Below are 14,828 nucleotides of genomic sequence, written 5' to 3'. Positions count from 1 at the left end.
TTTCCTTTTATTCTTCAAAATATCAAATGCTATTGTGTTTTGGCATTGCCCAATTAATTGTTCTTACATAGAAGATAAACAGCCACAAATTTGAGATCTTCCCCAAGAAACAGGCCTAACTCAATGCTAAAACTATCATGTGTCTAAAACATGTTATCTACATTAATTAAAGTTGTGGTGAGTATAGACAGCAGCACTGTCTCATGCTAGCTATTTAAAAGCTAATGTAGTGGCACGTTTTTATTAATCTTGTTCCACACATCAAACAAAGAGGTCTGATGCCTTCAAAGACCCTTTCCCCCCTCACCCCCCACCTTTCTTTTTTAAGCAGAGGGCTTTTTTTTTCCTTTTTAAGTAGAAAAAACAGCAGATGATAGTGAAATTTATGATGTACAGATGTAAACTCCATAGCTTTTGACTGTCAACATTAACTATTTTTTCAACAGTGAATGAAAGAGCATTTGATTTAAACAGGTTTTAGATACTAATACTATGGGGCAAATTATTCAAATTTAGAAGTGAAAAATTACTTTTTATTTGGATCATTTAAATTCTGGCAGTTGTAAGAGGTAGAGAAAGCATTTGCAATTAATTACTTATTAGTGCATTACACTGATCACAATTTTTTTATTTATTTAAATAAAATATGCCTATGAAATGTCCATTGCATCCAGGTATATGAAAAAGAGCTTGCTGTTGAACAATGAGATCTTTTCCAATTTTGTGGACAAAGCACAGTTAATTGAAGAAGACTCTGTTGGGAAGGATAAATTTTTCTACAAATGAAGTCACCAACCAGTAGAATAAAAAATTATGATCTACACAGGCTTCTACCTCCTAGGTACGTATATTCCCCTCCCTGAACATCTGTCCAGATATTCTGATATTATTTAAGATAAGGGTTTATATATAGATTTTATAGAAATTAAGTAGCATTTTTCACTTAAAACAAATATTTCTCTCAAAGTAATATTCGAGACTAAACTTGTACTCAAGCAATATTTCCTTTAGTGCCCAAAAAGTTAAAAAGAAAATATATATCTTGCCACAGAACCTGGACAGATGGAAGTAGAGCTGAACAGAAGTCAGAAAAAGGAACCAATATCCCTTTGGAGGCAATAACATGAATTAGTGGTCAAACTGATCTAGCTCTATGCCTTCTACCACAACTGCAGAAATTAGGAACATGAACTCTCATCTTCATGCTGGCTTTAAAAGTCTGAAATGGAAAACGAAGCTAGGAGAAAGTGACTCTTAAAGTTAAGAATTATCTTTGGGGTTAATATCTGAAGTACACTAAAGTGAATCTCTTTTCCAGACCTCCTATCATTTGGATTAAAAGCATATAGAGGGGAGTCCCAATAAAGGCTGGGGACCAGCTGTGTGGGAATGGGGCACTGATAGCAACTTACACCAGAAGGAAATGATTAAAGAAGGGATCTTGACCTCCACTGTACAAATTTATGCCAGTAAATCCCAGATGGCTAAGCTAATAAAATTGAGGTCTAATTAAACCACATCCCTTGCATCTTGTCCTTGCTTCCATATGAGCAGGACACAGACACAATACTGAGTCTACTCTTAAGGAGTCCTGACTAATGTATTAACTGGATTAGCAGCTCAAAAACTTTACCATTCATATTCAAAACTGGAAAACCAAGCAAGTAAAATACATATCACCACCAAACTTCTCAGGGTCACTTGCACTTTGGCAAAATAAACAAAAGGTTTTTCAGCTAATTGTTCTCAAACACAAATACACCAATGGCCAAGACACAGAGTCCGAAGCAAAGAAGAACATGAGTGTGCAGTACTATCCAATAGATCTACATACTTCGAATTGAGTTAAATAACACAGCTAATAGATTTAAATCCAAAGTCACAATGCAGCAAAAAATTGAAAGGAATTAAAGGAAATAAAAACTGACAAGCTAATAAGCTTTATTCATTAAAAAAAATAACTAAACAAAATACAAGAAAAACGCACAAACATGCAAATACCTACCTGTTTCCACAAATATAGTCTGGGATGGCTTTAAAGATATTTTTGGAAAATACTAGAGTATTTGAGTAAATATGAGTTAATAAGTGACTTGAAGATACCTGCTTGCAAAACAGTCTTATTTAGAATTAGTATTTTACCTTGCACTCTGGATACCACAGACATCACATCATAAGGCTGTGGTTTTCGCCATCTTTTAATTATGAACAGTCATGCTAATTGTAGACAAATTTTGTACTTAAAATGTGCTTAGTCTAATAATCCATAGGCCAAGTTTGTCCCTTAGGGGAAATTTATACATTCCTGAAAGAATCCCCAAACAAACTCCAATTAAATATGGAAAAAAACATTAATTGTAGCCACATTACAATAATCATCTCAAGGAGTGCTGCACGTGAACTCCACTCTGTCATGTAGCTCTTGTGTTAGACAGAAACTGCAGTGAAGCTGCAAAGGAAGCTTTAAAATATTACTGGATTTTTTCGTGGATATAGGACTCAGGATAACCAGCAATTCCCTTCCTATTGATGGACTAAGGATTAACTGTAACCACTATTTGGTAACTACAGTTACTTCAATCACAAGAACTCCTTAAACATGTAGCAAAATAATGTTTTCCTAAAGGTTGACAGCAATCTAACAGCAGGCTGACATCAAATGGTGCCACAGCTAAGAGATTGGTGAAAGCCCAGTCCTTTTGGCACCACACAGTTCCTAAAGAATTTCACCATTGCCTTTACATGGTTATGTAGCAGGATGACAGCCTCATTTTTTCTTACAAAACAGAAGAAAAAGCCGCTAATAATACCAAAATTCAAAGACATAAGCTACAAAGGTGAACTAAAATGACCTTACTGGTCACCCAAATTACCAGGTTTTTCTCCAGTATTCCAGTACTGACAGTTTCTTCTCTGCTGATACAAAGATTAAAAATTACACAGAACCTGTAAGATTACTTGTGCAATAAAGCAACTCATACAGACCATTCTAGATAGCAATTACAAGACTCCCAATAAAGCAAGCTAATGAAAAGTCTCGTAAATATAACATTCAAATATCCCTTGAAGTTCTGGCTCAGTTCATTCAGCATAAAAAATATGTGACTTGGTAAACATGAGGATGAAGAGTCTTCCAAAAAGTATTCTGGTGGCAGAATTACAGAACACACACTATTCTACATATGCACTGGTGGACATTTTTCAATTTATTTCCTAGTATTTTCAGTCAAACAGCATCTCTCAAATACTAATGTATGTTCTATCAGGTTTCAAACCAGAAATAGACTATAAAGGAAAAACTTTCAGAACTTAACTCACAGATAGTAACACAGGCCAAGTATCATGTTTTGTATACAAGTAATTTGATAAACATAAATAAGGATCTGCAACACTTTTTAGAGCCAGGCTTTATTTGAAGATTTTTCTAGCTGAATTTGAAGTGCATATTTACTTTCAAACTCCTTAAGAGTATTCACATAAATATGGTAGTTGACATCAAATTTAGACATTATCTCTGGTTTCTGTCTGCTATATTTAAAAAAGTGTTTATACAAATATGAAGCACCGAAGTTCTTTGAAAAAGATTACTTTTAAATAATTTAAAAAATTGAATATTTTCTGAATTCACTGTAGTCACAGAGTGAGAAATTATTTATGGTAACAACTTCTTTAACGTATTTAAACTATATAAAGGAAATTCTGAATAGGGGAAACTTATGACTCTGTGAATAATTTAATAGCAAACATTATGATGTATTATTTATGTAGCAACACTGATGCACAAAAGGACGCTCACGCATAATAACGGGGTCCCTCCCTTGCAAGGCAGTTAAAGAACTGATGACATATTTCTCATCCAAGGAGAACTTCCATTGAAATCAAACTAATAAGGACTGCAGGATCATGCCATACTAGATCCCTAATACAACTAAAGGTAACAGTCTGAAATAGAAACAGTCAAAATGGGGAAAATACATGCAAAGCTGTAGAATTTTGCACGCACTTTTTTTGCAAAAGTGAAAGAAGGGAAGGGAAGGAAAAAAAAGGGGGAAAGGAAAAAATAGGGGGAAAGGAAAAAAAAGGGGGAAAGGAAAGGAAATTTCAGGAAAGGGAAAAGGGGAAGAAAGGAAAGGAAATTTCAGGAAAGGGAAAAGGGGAAGAAAGGAAAGGAAATTTCAGGAAAGGAAAGGAAAGGAAAGGAAATTTCAGGAAAGGAAAGGAAAGGAAAGGAAATTTCAGGAAAGGAAAGGAAAGGAAAGGAAATTTCAGGAAAGGAAATTTCAGGAAAGGAAAGGAAAGGAAATTTCAGGAAAGGAAATTTCAGGAAAGGAAATTTCAGGAAAGGAAATTTCAGGAAAGGAAAGGAAATTTCAGGAAAGGAAATTTCAGGAAAGGAAAGGAAAGGAAAGGAAAGGAAAGGAAATTTCAGGAAAGGAAAGGAAATTTCAGGAAAGGAAAGGAAAGGAAATTTCAGGAAAGGAAAGGAAATTTCAGGAAAGGAAAGGAAATTTCAGGAAAGGAAAGGAAATTTCAGGAAAGGAAAGGAAATTTCAGGAAAGGAAAGGAAAGGAAAGGAAATTTCAGGAAAGGAAAGGAAATTTCAGGAAAGGAAATTTCAGGAAAGGAAAGGAAAGGAAAGGAAAGGAAAGGAAAGGAAAGGAAAGGAAAGGAAAGGAAAGGAAAGGAAAGGAAAGGAAAGGAAAGGAAAGGAAAGGAAAGGAAAGGAAAGGAAAGGAAAGGAAAGGAAAGGAAAGGAAAGGAAAGGAAAGGAAAGGAAAGGAAAGGAAAGGAAAGGAAAGGAAAGGAAAGGAAAGGAAAGGAAAGGAAAGGAAAGGAAAGGAAAGGAAAGGAAAGGAAAGGAAAGGAAAGGAAAGGAAAGGAAAGGAAAGGAAAGGAAAGGAAAGGAAAGGAAAGGAAAGGAAAGGAAAGGAAAGGAAAGGAAAGGAAAAACAATTCTGCCTACTTGGGTTGGAATCACAGCTGTAGTTTTTGGGGTTTTTTAAAACACATTATCAGTTCAGTATATAGGTTAACTGAGTACAAGTGCTTCTACAAATGTTCTTATGAAAATATGAAAGTTTTAAAATGTGATTTCCAAATGTAACTGCAGTAGGTAAAGGACTGAGAGGGAGACTACCTTAAGCAGTAAGTCTCAACAGTAAAAAGTACCATTATAAATGGCTGCCTTGTAGTATTTGCTTTTCCAAGTCCACACGTGCGATAGATTTTTCAAGTCTGCAGAGCTGTGCACACATGTATCAAGAGACTAGAACAAACCTTGAAATTAAAAAAGGAAAAACATGTGCAAACAAACTACAGATGTGAAACTTTGTTTTAACATGAAAATACTAAACTTCTTCATATACTACTTTTATAACCCTTTTACATGTAGAGAAGTTATACTAAGGAAGTCCAATGATTTTAACTATTAGAAAACTTGCCTGATAGCTACTGTCTTCTTGAATCTGTACTTCTGTTTAACCCCAGCTACTGTGGATTCTCATAATAAGGACTTCAAAGGCAAGCAAGCTATCATGACTGCTATAAATAAATATAAGAACAAGGGGAAAGAAGAAGCTTTCTGCCTACAGGTAAAAAAGAGCATGGACTTGCTACAGTGAAGCAATTTTTAGGGATATTGATATAAACCACTGTTGGTAATAAATATGAATCACACCTTTCCTTGTGTGCTCTGGCATAGCAGCAGCCTCGCTCACTTTTCTGAGACCAGTGCTAATTAAAGATGGAGCACAGCTGTATGGACAAGGTCTATGGCCTGGAATCTGGAGCTGCTGGTCAGCTGAAAGGAGTTCACTGGGGGAGCTCTCATTTTGTTTCTCAACGTCATGAACTTTTTCCTGCCAATGCTCAATCCTTTCTTCCAGCTCCAGGCCTGACCCAGCCACTTGGGGCCGCCACCAACCTGTTCAGATTTTTTTTTTTTTTTTTAATCATTAACAAGCTGTATTAACTTGGTGGTCATTCTGGGAAAAATAATAAAAAAAGATGAAAAAGAATGTGAAAAGTCAGCATAAAAAGCATTCTGTTGAAAGGAACATAATCACTGTGAAGACTTCAGCATAGAACCTGAATAATAAATTTCAGGTTTTGATATAACTATTACTGCCTGTGAAGAACTCTTTGAAGATAATTGAAACCACTGTGCAGCAATCTGCTTTATAGCACTGACAAATAACAGTTTCCTAAGGCTTATCATTTAAGGTTAGTAAAGGGAGGACACATATTTACTCCATATGGTGCTTAAATGTAATTTTTAACACATGACCTTATATAGGAACCTCATGCTTGCTATTAAGTAAAGTTAGAGATTTGGGATGTGGTGGGGCAAACTATAAAATAACAATTCCACAGAACATTCAACTACTGAAAGAATGCTAATAATATGCAACATTCCAATTACATACAATTTCTAGTATTTTGGGATTTAAATATATATATTTCACATCTAAAGTGGCTAAAATATATAGGTGGAGATATTTAAGAAGGTACTGTGGAAAAAAAGACTTAACAGTTCTCATTACTATACTCAATTTTATACTTGGCAAATATTTCCAGTGTGCTTTGGAGAAGAAACAGTTAGCTGCAGAATATAACTAGATACAGAGGGTATGGTTGTCATCTGTCTTTAGAAGGATACAAATTTTGCTTTTGGTATCTCAAGCATTGTACCTCTGATTTCCCTTAGTTCTGATAAACATTGATAAGCTAGAACAAAATGCAGAGGGCACATGGGGGTGATGTAACATGCATGAACAGAAAACATACCCAGAAGTGAATGCAAAAAACTTGGCATATAAAGAAAGAAAAGGTGGCTTTGATGAGAGAGACAAGTTCAAGACATTACAAAGGCAATTGCACATCTTCGAGACCTGTATCTAGTTTACAGGAAATCTATTTTTGAAGGCCCAGAAAGAAAACTCAAAATAAGTGCATACTTCATTTGTTTAAAGGGGCTTGTTTTACTTTTTGTATATTTGTGGACAGGAGCTTCTACTTAAAAGAACAAAAGTGAAACAAAAAAAAAAAAAAACCCTAATAACTTCAGGATGTCACAGAATATTACTTGCCTGTAAGCAGGTTTTTTGTTTACGTGGAGCTTTTACAATGTTCTTCCACTGCAAATTCATTCCAAACTTCTAGTTAAAAGAGTTTTGGCGAGGAATGCTGGAAATTTTAACTTAAGGAGTTAAGTTTTTTTCTCTGGCAAACACTGTATATTTTATTTTCTGTGCCATAAAGTATTAATTCATGTATTCCAATCTGGATATTCTGTGTAATGCTACTTAAGTGGATGATGAGTGCATTTGGTATGGCATCTAAAAAGCACAGGAAATGCCCTTCAGAACAAGCAAACAATTCATTTGTTCCACCATCTTGGATTTGACAACAGCCTGACAAAAAAGATGGAAGTTATGTCGTGCTGGTCAATTTGTTCCTGACTCACTCGCTACTGAGTCAAAAGGAAAGAATGTTTCGGACTTAAAATTATGAAATAGTCCCCACTACATAAACATTATTTTCAGCTGTCCTTTTATGAATCTGTTAGCTTCTGACAACACCTTGCTTGGATGCAGTGTGACTTTATTAAGCACAGCACAATGTGAGCATAGTCATGGTGCTTTTGGCATAATTAGCCCTCCTGCAATGCAGTAATGCCACCAACAGCTCTGCTGAGCCCACACTGCTTTGCTAGCCCAGCACTAAGTTTAATAATAGGGGTGGAATCTCACTGTATTGGCAATTTTGACTCTAGAATGGAATTCCTGATGTATCATTAGGCTTCTAGAACCCCCTGTACAGTTCCCAGAACACTCTTGACAGTTTAGCTCCAAGCCCAAGGTACCAGCTCCAAAGTGACAGACAGTGCTGTAGCTTTGTACATGAAGATCTGATACAGTCCACCACAAAGACATACATACACAGACATAACCAGAAATTTAAAAAATTAATTCCAATGAGTGATTTTTGCTACTGCTTTAAAAAGTGCTCTGAAACCAGCATTTTTAATTTGCTGATGTTTTAAAGGGCAAAAATATTACTGTAAGCTAAAATAAAAGTATTAACCCCCATACGTTTTAGTTTTCTCCTCTTGCTCATTTGTATGCTTCTTGAGTAAGATGTGATCATCATCATGAAGATGATGTGAAGTACATGAAGAAATTTGTCCTCCAGTTCTTCTTGACTGACTTGTTGCTAGCTTGTTGAGCATTTATATTCTGTGCAAGTTCATTATTCTACCCAAAACAAGACAACTTTAAATTACCTTCAATACATTCAATAACATGGAGTTCAAAGTAAAAACTTATTTTGAAATAGTGAATCCCCCCCCAACTTTCCAAGTAATTTTGTATTTTACACTGGTATGAGTCTGTTAATTTTTTTGTTGCTTTATTGTCATTTTAAGCACTTCATTTTTCCTTCTTCTTACAGATTAAAAAACATTTAAAATTATACAGCAATCTGTTTACACACTAGTTTACATACTAGACAACACAAAGGTAACAGTTTACCCAGTAACCAGGTTATGCCAAAGATATTATCTAAAAATAAGCACTACCAAAGGGATTCTTTCTTATTTGTTCCAAAGTCAACATATTATCTTGAAGCTTGAAAATATTAACTCATTATTCTGCAAATTTACTCAGATATAAGACTAAGCCCAGTTGTTCAATTCTAACAGCAGCTAAGTAACATAGCAGAATTGCATAATACTTTTGGTTCCCATTTTGTGAAATGGATCTGGCCTTGCCCTCAATTCAGTAAAAAACGTCCTCTTTCCTTCTGGAAGGATGAATGTTACAGCTCAATGACATTTCCAGTTTTTAGTATCTCACAGCAACTCCTCTCTTATAACAAGCAACTTGAACATAGAATGGGTCACAGCATCTTTCACAATTCAACCCAGATTTTGAATGGTATTTGAACTTAATTTTGTGAGTGGCAACATCAGAAACATTTTTAGAAAGAAACTAAAGAAGCCACTGATCAAAGTCTGTAGCTGTAATAAATAGCAGCTGGTACAAACCTTGTAATTCCTCAATTCCAGCTGGAGTTAGACCTGTATGTCTCACAGGCAGGTCCCCCACAGTTACATCAGCTGCAACAGGCATGGCTTATCTAGGAATAAAAGAAATTCAAAATAAATTCCTCTTCATCTGGTATTTAAACTGAGACTAGAACGAAGAATACAACAATATGAAATGAAGGCAAAAGTTATGGCAGATTCACTGAAATGACAGACTTCTGCATGCTCCTATCTCAACTAGATTGCTCAGAGGATGATCTAAACTCTCAAGTGTAATTTTATGCCAGTTTTAATCCATTCGCAAAATACACCTTTGTTGTGCAATAGCTGCAATTCTACTTAATATATGTACAATTAGCTTTCTGAAGTTCTAGTTCTGCTGTTTTCAGGAATCTTTAGGCAAGGGCTATATTTCCAAGTGGATGTGGGAAGGGGACCTGCAGGTTTTATGTTCAGTTGTGGGTTTTTTCATTGTTTGCTCATTTAAGAGATGTAAAAACTTAAGGCATTGACTGGTAGACGAGTAATGCCATCTTCCATGTTTTGAATGGAACTCTTTCAAACAGGTGCTGGGGGTTGTGAAGCCATTCCAGTGTTGCCTTTGTCTCTTTGTTGTTATCTCTGTCTTCTTTCAATCATTGTCTTATAAGAAATTACTTTCTAAGATAGAGAGTCTCCTATGAATGATTCTCATAAATCTGAAATGATTCTATCCTGTGGCAACAGAAAGCTCAGCTATATGACAAAGTGAGATTAGGAAAGTATTAACGTGAAAAAGTACTAAATTTGTTTTGGTGTAATATATGAACATACCTGGTAATAACTGCAGTTTCTTTCTTGTCTTCTGGTGCAGAAAATTACATGTTGGTCACAGAGTCAAGTAATGCTGAAACAACAGGAAAGGAAAAGGAGAGATGTGAAGTCCTTTTGACATTCTTACCCCCTAAACCATTGTTACACTCTTCAGGTGATATAAATCCTTAGTCAAGCCAAATCCCTCTAGGAAAGCATTGGGAAATTAACAGTGATGCTACTAGAGACTTGCATTAGAGGGCAGAAATGGCATGGTACAATCAACAGACATCCCATGAAATATCTGTTAATTTGATCATAATCAAAAGTGCAGCCTAAGCTCTTTCCTCCATCATAAATAAGTCTCTTTATGACTTTGTTCTAAAGAAACAAAAGGGATTAATGGAAACTTAGTTTCCAACAAGTCAGTCTTGCTTTTAATCTTTCGGTTTTTTCATCACCAAAATTTATGATAAAATATTATTTCCAGACTTCACTGTTTATGAATAAACAGGAACACATTTTTCTTCCATGTGGAACAAATGTTTTCTTATCATGACCATTGAAGTGAACTGATCTACAGTTGTAGAGTTGCAATATGGTTGCAGTTTCAGTGTTGTCAGTGACAGACAATACTACCCGGTGATGCTGATGTCCACAACACTCAGCTGATGGCACAACTGGCAACCAATGACAAATTTACATCCGATGGAAAATCTAACTCCTCAGCATCCTCAGCTCTTTTTACATTGCTCTTATGAAATCCTCAAAACTTCTCTGTAATTTGTTAAATTAGCTCTATCTGCAGTCACTGGCTTCACTCAGGTCCAGGTTCATTATTGTGGTTACTATGTATGTCCCTGTACCAGTACGACTACAGCAACTGAGATCAAAGGGAAACAAACATTTTACCTGCAGAGGATCATCTACATTTGGTTCATAATGGTAGCAAGAAGATGATACTATTATACATCTTTCTAGAATGTGATTGTTCTTGCTTTCACAGATCAAAAATGACAGAGGGTTTTTTTGGGCAAGTTTCTAGAGACATCAAGAGCTAAACAAGTATTTTATCAGCACAACTCCATAATATTTGTGATCTATCAAAATCAGGCTTCAAAATCTCCAGAACAGTAACAGGTACAGACAAACATTACTGTTTTTGATTATTTGCTAAAGAAACTTTACTATGGATATCTACCTGTAATCTTCTCTGTATGAAAAGTATGAGAGTAATCTACTTATTTAAAAACAGAGACAAAACAACACATGCTTGTCACTGAAATTATCATTCAAATAAGCAAACAGACAACTCTTGTCAGTAGTAATCCATTACTGGCTGCAGCAAAACCACACAAATACTTGAGCTGTAAGCAAACTACCATAGCAGAGATGTACACAAAACCAGTTTTTACTGGCAACATGACATGACTTAAAGTGACAAAATAAAGCAACTTCTAATCTAAAGTGTCCTGAAAACTTAGAAGGTTAAATTTTCAAAAGGAAGAAGAAAAATAGTTTCATTTCCATTGCAAAGTGTCAGAAATTAGACATTCAGCTATCTTTTCTGTTCTGGGCCACAGAAAAAGAAAATAAAATAAAAAAACAAAAACAAACAAACAAACAAACAAAAACAAAACAAAACCAAAAAAATCCCACCACCACCAACAACAAAAAAACCCACCATATTAATTGGTTTTATCATATACAGTGGTTTTAGACAGAAATAGTACAAACATGCCTCCTGGTTTTAAAGAGGCCAAATATAATTAGGGATTTATAATTTGGCTTGGCAACTTATTTGCCTGATTAGTAACATACCCATGTCTTTAATAATCACTAATAACCACCAGTTAAGCTGCTGCTTTAGAGAGGACCTTCAAACATCAAAGCATGTGTTACATATGTTATAGTTCCTCTTTGAATATTATCTCAGTGTCAATCACAAACACTTACACAAAATTACTTTTCCTTGCAGTCCAGTTCCAGCGTTACTTCTAAAAGCATATGAGATTTCTCCACATCGTTCCATATTACTTTTGAAAGCATTTCCAAAGCAATTACATCTGACAAAACTGTACAGCAACCCTGCTACAGAAGTTATGGTACTTAAAAGAGCAGCATTTCCTAAAAAAAAGCATAACAAAGTGAGAGAGATATAAATTTGTATTTGCATCTGTACAGATCCACATGCCATCCTCAACCTCAAAAACTTAAACCAGGTTTTCTTTCCAAGAAAGGATACACTACAATCACTTCAGAAGAGATTGTTCCTCAAAACTAGAGAAAAAAAACCTTAATGTACAAAGAGGAAAATTCCCCATATCTCTGAGATTAACCTGTAAGAACTTCAAGTTAGGTACAAGCAAGAATTTTTCAAATAACTAGTAAAGTTAAAGAAACTGTAACTCTCTTATACACCTCACTACTTACAAAAGTGATTCTACCACCACCTGTATCTGAAAATTTACTACAAAAACTGCACACAACTTTGTACTGTTATACAAGGCTGACAGTAATAAAATTAACATTTATCAAACCTCATGCTTCAGGTTCAGATTCCTATATAACTCACAGAAGTATACTTTCGTACCAACATCATTCAAAGAGAGCAAAACTGAATGGAGATTACTTAATTTTTAAGAAGTTCTCGGCCAAAGGAGCTTTAAGTGACTTCCAGTGAGGGGGCTTCAAGTGAAATCGTAAGAATTACAACTTAATTGTTTCAACATGGTTTTTGAATTTGAGTGTCAGACATAGCCAAGATGATCCTTTTGTTACAAAATCCTACTCCACTTCCCTGGTAGAGGGAATTTAAAAAAGGAGGTGGGAGGGACCACCCACCTATCTTAGCTTATTACAACATATTTCCAGCCTATGTTCTCCCTCTATTGAGTCCTTAAATATGTTTGCACATTATTGGTCTTGTAACCTAAAATAGCCTCATTACCTGGTAGAAATACACATATCAACTTTCAAATATCATGTGTTGCAGTGCTGTGTGTTTTGGGAGGTGGACAAAAAAAAAAAAAAAGGGAAGATATGGAAGATATTAGGAAATGGGATCACGTCATCCTGCTACTGCCCGGGGGAAGAAACGTTTCTCAGACATGTAAGTCCTACTTCAACAGAGAAAAATCGAAACCACCGTGTCCTGCCTTTAACGTATTTTACAAAGCTTCCAAGTTTGATTCAGCCGCGCCAGTCGCGGCGGAGACGGACAGGGCTGGAAGGGGCAGGGTCGCAGGGAAGGCAGCGTTCCCCTCACGAAGGAACGCCCACAGTGCCCGGGCTGCCCCGCCCTCGGGCACAGCAGCGCGGCTCCCGCTTCAGCCCAGCTGCTCCAGGTACAGAACACGGGCTTACAGGGCTACTGGTAACCCAACGCTGAGGCTCCCAGCCTCTTCCCACGGGCACCGAGCGAGGAGCCCCTCGGCTCTGGAACCGTCGCCCGCAGCGCGGGACCCGCCAGCCCCGCTCTTCGCCTCCCCGGCCGGGGACCGCCCGCTCCAGGACACGGCTCCACAGCCCCGGGCAGCTCCGACGCCCCCGTCCTCCCCGTGCCGTGCCGTGCCGAGCCGTGCCCAGAGGAGGAGACGCTCCCCCCGTACTCACGGCCCCCGCCAGCCCCGGGCTCTGCTCAGCGCTCCGTTAGCGGCTGCCGCCAACGGGGCCCTTCCCCTTCCGGGCCGCCCTGGGCCTGCCGGGACTTGGAGTTCGGGGCGGAGCCGCGCTCTGCGCGAGGGGCCGGGTACGGCCGCTGCTGGCGGGAGCTGCTCCGCTCCGGGCACGGCTAAGGCGGCACCATGAAGAGGAGAGCGGGGGAGCGGGAGAAAGAGCTGAAGGTACCTTCCGTTTGCTTCCTGCTCCCCGCAGCCCCGAGGAGTGTGCCCGTGGCCAGCCCTGCCTCCGCCGCTCGTGGGGCTGTGCGGGGCAGCTCCCGCCGGGGCTCCGCTACCGCCAGTGCTGGAGCCCCGAGCGGGGTGGGGGGGTGCTCCGAGACCGCCGTGAAGTTCAGTGTGAAAAGGAATGAGCCCCGGCCCCGAGCTCGGCCTCGAGCGGTCGCAGAGCCGGGGTGAGCTTGTACGGCCGCGTGTGCCCAGCACCGCCCCGCGGCTCCGCCGGGGCTGCCCGGGCGGGGGCTCCGCTCAGCCCGCGGGAGGCGGAACCCCCTCCCGGGTGAGGGGCGCCTCGAACGCCCTTAACGGCGGCTGGGGGTAAAGGCGTGTGCCATCCGGGCAAGATATTTCAGTTTAAGAGTTCTGTGGTGTATGAAAAAAAAAAAATGTTTTCGTCGGAACATTCACAGTGAGATGACGCACTGGGTAACTGTGCCTGATTCTTAAATTTAAAAGTACGCTAAGCCTGACCTAAATAAACATTTTAAGTCTCTTATACCGCCCGAGCTTTATAATGTTTCTTTTCTTGTTCACGTGTTTAGGTGCAATACTGTTACATGTTTACATTGAAGATGTTATTTCTGTGGAAGCAACCAGGAGTGCTGAATGTTTGCTGTTTCAGGTGCCTTTGAAGGACTTGTTTTGCTACATTGTACAATATTTTACATCAGCTCTTGATGGTTGTTATACTTCCACTGATTTTGTTTACAAAACAGTAGTACTGAGACCCAGTAAGTGACTTGTTTGGAAACATAGTGCTGGTGTTAATGATCGGAAGACTAATTCCACTATAAATTTAGAAAACTCCTTTGAAAATGGTAATCTCATACACGTGGGGAACATACTCGTTTTAATATTGCTATTAATTTACTATTCAGTATTAAATATAGTATTCCCTGCAGAGGCAGGGAAAAGGTGTGATGTAAGTTTATAACTGTTTTACTAGAAAACTTTAGAGCCTCTTTGGCCGAGTAAGTTTCATAACAGCTCCTTAAGGACTACTTGGTCATTTAGTAATTTGTCTTTCTGCTATCTCAGTTTGCTGAAGGACAGCAATTTCAGTGTTATATTTGCGTTCTGCCCTTTCCATA

The 14,828-nt window shown here is 38.1% G+C and overlaps 1 protein-coding gene and 1 long non-coding RNA gene across 4 annotated transcripts in view; one reads left to right on the top strand and one right to left on the bottom strand.

Annotated features, from left to right (window-relative positions):
* Positions 1-13,483, bottom strand: part of LOC134048341 (uncharacterized) — a 49,041-nt gene extending 35,558 nt beyond the window's left edge. For 2 of the 3 annotated variants that reach the window (XR_009933538.1, XR_009933537.1), the window contains exons 1-3: positions 11,795-13,310; positions 9,860-9,932; positions 9,047-9,138 (exon numbers count right to left, since the gene is read on the bottom strand). This is a non-coding gene — a long non-coding RNA (uncharacterized LOC134048341). Of the gene's footprint in view, positions 1-9,046; positions 9,139-9,859; positions 9,933-11,794; positions 13,311-13,453 lie in introns of those variants that run through there. The other variant, XR_009933539.1, reaches the window with a different exon arrangement.
* A 106-nt stretch (positions 13,484-13,589) lies between these two features.
* FTO (FTO alpha-ketoglutarate dependent dioxygenase) overlaps positions 13,590-14,828 on the top strand; it is a 224,458-nt gene continuing 223,219 nt past the window's right edge. The window contains exon 1 of the mRNA XM_062499892.1: positions 13,590-13,683. Coding sequence (XP_062355876.1) covers positions 13,645-13,683 — 39 coding nt within the window. The 5' untranslated portion in view covers positions 13,590-13,644. The remainder of the gene's footprint in view (positions 13,684-14,828) is intronic.

Source organism: Cinclus cinclus, chromosome 11 (assembly GCF_963662255.1).
Source record: "Cinclus cinclus chromosome 11, bCinCin1.1, whole genome shotgun sequence".
NCBI classification, from domain to species: domain Eukaryota; kingdom Metazoa; phylum Chordata; class Aves; order Passeriformes; family Cinclidae; genus Cinclus; species Cinclus cinclus.
The sequence above is the reverse complement of the archived record's forward strand: the minus strand, read 5'-3'. Positions and strand labels throughout refer to the sequence as shown.